This window comes from Salvia hispanica, chromosome 5, assembly GCF_023119035.1.
Source record: "Salvia hispanica cultivar TCC Black 2014 chromosome 5, UniMelb_Shisp_WGS_1.0, whole genome shotgun sequence".
Taxonomy (NCBI): domain Eukaryota; kingdom Viridiplantae; phylum Streptophyta; class Magnoliopsida; order Lamiales; family Lamiaceae; genus Salvia; species Salvia hispanica.
In genome coordinates this window covers 11,781,539-11,786,145 of record NC_062969.1, presented here as the reverse complement: position 1 = coordinate 11,786,145, position 4,607 = coordinate 11,781,539, and the positions used below count along the sequence as shown (strand labels likewise).

The following is a 4,607-nucleotide window of genomic DNA, read 5'->3' as shown; positions in this document are numbered from 1 at the left end:
GAAGATGAATATTTTAATAGGAGTGAGAAAAAATAGTTGAGTGTATTAATTAGAAAGACAAAGTTACCAAAAAAGGAAATGTGTCATCTTAGTTAGGACAAACTAAAAAGGAAAATGGATCATCTTAAAGAGGGAGTAATACTTGTACGAGTTTTCCATTTCTTTTAATCTACCATCATATAGATCATAATTATGATAATAAGGGATACGTTAATCAAATTTTGTAAAACAAGACTGTATATGTGTGCATTGATAATAGGGGGAGGGGGAAACAACAAGAGTCAACACCGCATCAACGCTGCATCAACTATCAACACAGCCAAGCAACCTCATAAATGGGAAGTTTGCGACTGTCACAGCAGGAAAAGAAAGAAAAATCCGTATAACCTGTTTCCCCTTTTACGCTTTTTCCCTGTTTTCGCGGATCAAAGCGTCTGTCATTTACGACTTAGGGCTCGAAAGATTCTTCAGGTCCCTTTCCTTTGAATACCATTCAGGTATGATCTTGGTGGCATGGGGATAGAGATCCTTGTACGCATTCTTGATCGTACCTTCTGCCACGGTAGTCGCAAGAGAGATATCTGCAAGCACACCATTTTGAAGTCTCAGTGCAAGAAATTGGTTATACACTCTTGAATAGTGTGAAAACCAAATGATAAGATCACCATAAGGGTTATGCAATCGTTGCCATTGCAATGCGAAAAATCACAATACCACAGAACCTCTTTACCTCTTAGGGGTTTCTTGGATTCAGATAGCTGAGTTATCATAAAAATTATGGCTGCAGCAATAGATATTGGACTCCTCCTGCAATACAACAACGATAATATAGGTCAGGCATGGGGTTAGCCATAGTCGCAAGTTGCAAATAGATTTCTGTGGAACTACTGGCAGCTAGGCAGCACGTCAAGAGCAACATACTGCTGGCAGTACAGAACTTCTCAACCAGGTAGAATAACCAAGCACTTAATGTATATGAACTAAAATGTACTAGGCCTATCATATATGTTGTACATAACCTATTGCTCAACAACATGAATATCGACACAGCTAATGAAGTTCCTACTTTTCTCTCTTCCTCCTTCAAGTTCCATAGGTTTTCACTTTCAAGAACAAAGCTCCACGTGGTTCCAAGAAAACCTTCCACACCATTTAATTTCTCTTTACATTGGAAGATTCAACCTTGGGAACAAAATGCCAGACCAACATCTTTAAACATATAAACTTCTTTATGCGAATCAGATGTCACAAAGACAGCCAAGGGTAGTTCTTATCTATGTTCCAAGTTTTCTAAATCAGTGAGCATTAATACAGAAAACGTCCACACTTAGTATATGATCTATAGTCATGTAGTCATGTATTACTTTCTTATGCACACCAATTATTGCATGCAACAGGGCAGGGTGGGTTACAAATTCAAAATAGAACAGCCATAAGATGACAAGGCCAGGCGATAGTAATGAAATAATATGAAAAATGACTTGGAATAAACAAGAATATCGTAGTACCTAATATCAAAGTTCCCTGCCTTCTGCACAGTTTCCTGTACTGCTTTTACCTCCTCATTACTCATGCCTAGATTAGAACAAAAACGCCTCTGTATGGCAGAAAAGACGACCATCATATATTAAACTAATACAAGACTTGTAGGTGAAAGTTAACAGGCTTAAAAAATGACAGTATCCACATTAGCAGCTTCTCGTAGCCTTCTTAATTCCCACTCACCAGATAATCCCCTGCATGAATCGTGCCCATCTCCATTGATGTGCCCATCTCAACCTTCAACTGTTTCACAATAAATTCTTTTGCCCGGCCAATTTCTTTCTTTGTCGCTCCAGCAACAATTGAGCATATTTCTAGTTGATACTCAGATGGTTTAGAAGACTTCATACATGGGGTAAACTTAAGTGATAGTTACCAACATGGTTTAAGTAGGGCACCTTTTACAGTGCGTGGCTTGCTTTCCTGCCTACAAGCAATATAAATGCAGCCAGCCACTAGGGCCTCCAAGTTTCTACCCCTTGTACACTTCTGATCTTCCAACCTTTTATATATTTCACTTGCACGATCCTTAAATAGAGTATGAACAATGGAAAAAGTTAACCTTTTTGGCCTCGGGCTGGTTACCAAAAATGCACAACCAAATTTGAAAATAATAAAATCATATGCCGAACTTTTCTTGCATATTAAGATATAAAAATCGATCAAGCAGTTAACATACCTTAATGGTTGTTACAAGACTTAACCTGAAAACAAGAAGAGTGCATAATGTCAGCCAAGCTCCTGCCTAACAGGTAGAGAAACTGAACTCAAGATCAAACGCACAGAAACCAAAAATCCAAAATGTACAAAACTCATGGACTTTGTTGAATGATGCTCAATTCAGAAAACAAGAACCAGCACATCGATAACACTTAATTTCCATCAATCAACTACTTAATCTTTTCATCCTTTCCAACTGCAAGACTCAGACTTTCCAGCTTTCAGATCAATCAACACAACCTCTCCTACCAATAATTCAAAATCGACCTAAGATTCACAGTCACTACAGCTGTGATTGTCAACCCCCATCGATTAATCATACTAAGACATTAGAATCAAAACAGCCTAATCAATAATTGGTCTCAATTTCACCCTAACATCTCATCAAAACCCTAAACTACTCAACCAGCAGCCACCTCAAAAACCCCCAATATCAAAACCACCCTAGAAAAATTAAATCAAACCAAAAGCAAAACACCAATCACGGACCTATCGGCCATGCTAGAAATCGTCTTAAACGCCAAGACCAGAGCCCGGTCCGGATCCCCGCCCCGATTCTGCAGGCGGGTGAGAGACATATCCACATTCGCCCCATTAGTCGCCCGCGAGATGACCGTGGAGAGCGCCGCATCTCCTAGAAGCGGGTTCACGGGTCCTCCGACACGATTCGGATCGTGGTCGCCGGAATCATCGGCGAAAGTCCGCCACTCAGACGTCTCGTCGATGGAGCGGGCTTCCAGCACGAGGCCGCACTCCGAGCAGACGGTGTCTCCCGCAGCGTGATCGCAGACCACCTCCGTGTTCTTCTTGCAGTCCGGACAATATGTGTCAGACATCATAGTGTATGAATCGAATTTTCCCCCAATTCCGATTAGGTCAACAATTGAAAATTGATGTGGGCTGGGCTGGGTGGATTGATTTACGAAGGTTCCGATCACACTCTTTCTCTCTCTGAAACGCTCTGCTCGGAGACAATGTGAGATAGAGAGAGATAGGGATATATATAGACACAGAAAGGGGGAGTCGGTAATGGAGCGGTCGCTCTTGTCGGGTCGGGTTTACAACTTTACAACTTGCAAATTGGAGGATTCATGATTCAGACACGTGGCTTCTGCCAGATATTTGGCACCTCCATATGGAGTACTGATTTTTTATATGCCTCAAAATTTTAGATTAAATAAAATACTACTCCTAATTAACATATTTTCTTCTTACAACCAAAAAATTCGAGATTTGAGCTACTTAATTTTATTGTGTGATTATAATTAAAAAATAGTATCGAATTTTATGTTCTATGATTATGAGTGGTAACATCCATCAGAGACAGAGATCAGTTTCACATCTTCAATAGTAACTTATTGATTAATTTATGGCCAAATAGGCATTAAATACACTAATTATATGCTCATTTAAGTCTTTATCATCAAATTTAAATATATTGAAACGCATATCAATTTCCCTAAATCGAGTTTTGCCTAAATTGAATTCTATTATATAAAAGAACCAAATATTTGTATGACCTACAACATCGTCGTTTGGATAAGTTAGAATGTAGTTAAAATTAGGAGTATATAGTTTTGGCCAAAAAAAACACGTGCATTAAATTCAAATTAAACTCTTTCTCCTCCCGTCTCAATTGACAACCGCAACATTTTCGCCACCCTCGAAGAAGTAGCCCCACTATTATCACCGCGTTGCTTGTGACCATCTGAGAGACATTTTACTACTTTGTTATTTAATTTTAATTTTTTCCTTTGATTTTCCGAACAAAGTGTTGGACAAAATATGTGTTGTGCTCCCTTTGCCCTATTTAAGATATAAATCTTTAGTTTGTCTCAACTAAAATATCATATTTCCATGTTTGGAATAAAGTGTATCTATTCGAATACTCCTGATCAATTAGTACCATTTCCTCTCTATTTTATTTTAATAAATAATAGGAGTACCACCTAAAATCTTGAGTTATCAAGAAAATAGTTGAACCTGCCACATCACCTCCATGTCAATTGAAATTGTTACTGGACACACCATTTGAGATTAATTTGGGAATTAATTGGGGCAGAATAGTACTCCATATTGTGTTAAACTGTGTGTACATCTATTACTTATTCTAATGAAGCCCAATTTATCAGTATTTGGGCTTTGTTTGGTCTTTAATTATAAAATTTAATTAAGACACTATGTAAGACCTCATGACTAGAATTTCGGCCCAGTTCTGAAAAAATTGCTTTTCCTTTGTACACTAATTTAATCTCCGGATATTAATTTTTGCCAGCTCGAGATCTCTTAGTACTTATGTCACTTATTGAAAAATATTTGTTTACGATACTTTATATTCAGAACTA

At 38.2% G+C, this 4,607-nt stretch overlaps 1 protein-coding gene across 1 annotated transcript; it reads right to left on the bottom strand.

Moving 5' to 3' along the window:
- Positions 1-281: 281 nt before the first annotated feature.
- On the bottom strand, positions 282-3,242 carry LOC125189051 (transcription initiation factor IIB-2-like). Its single transcript, XM_048086221.1, has 7 exons — positions 2,752-3,242; positions 2,222-2,246; positions 1,941-2,070; positions 1,726-1,856; positions 1,509-1,597; positions 731-807; positions 282-581 (listed from the first exon to the last, which is right to left on the bottom strand). Exons 1-7 carry the CDS (start codon positions 3,099-3,101, stop codon positions 442-444), a joined length of 942 nt encoding a protein of 313 aa, XP_047942178.1. The 5' UTR covers positions 3,102-3,242; the 3' UTR covers positions 282-441.
- Between the last annotated feature and the right edge of the window lie 1,365 nt (positions 3,243-4,607).

Coding starts and splice junctions, on each gene's coding strand:
- LOC125189051 (XM_048086221.1), bottom strand. CDS start 3,101: ATGATGTCTGACACATATTGTCCGGACTGCAAGAAGAACACGGAGGTG. Junction 2,071..2,221: donor GTCTTGTAACAACCATTAAG/GTATGTTAACTG, acceptor ACTCTATTTAAG/GATCGTGCAAGTGAAATATA. Junction 582..730: donor ATCCAAGAAACCCCTAAGAG/GTAAAGAGGTTC, acceptor GTGTGCTTGCAG/ATATCTCTCTTGCGACTACC.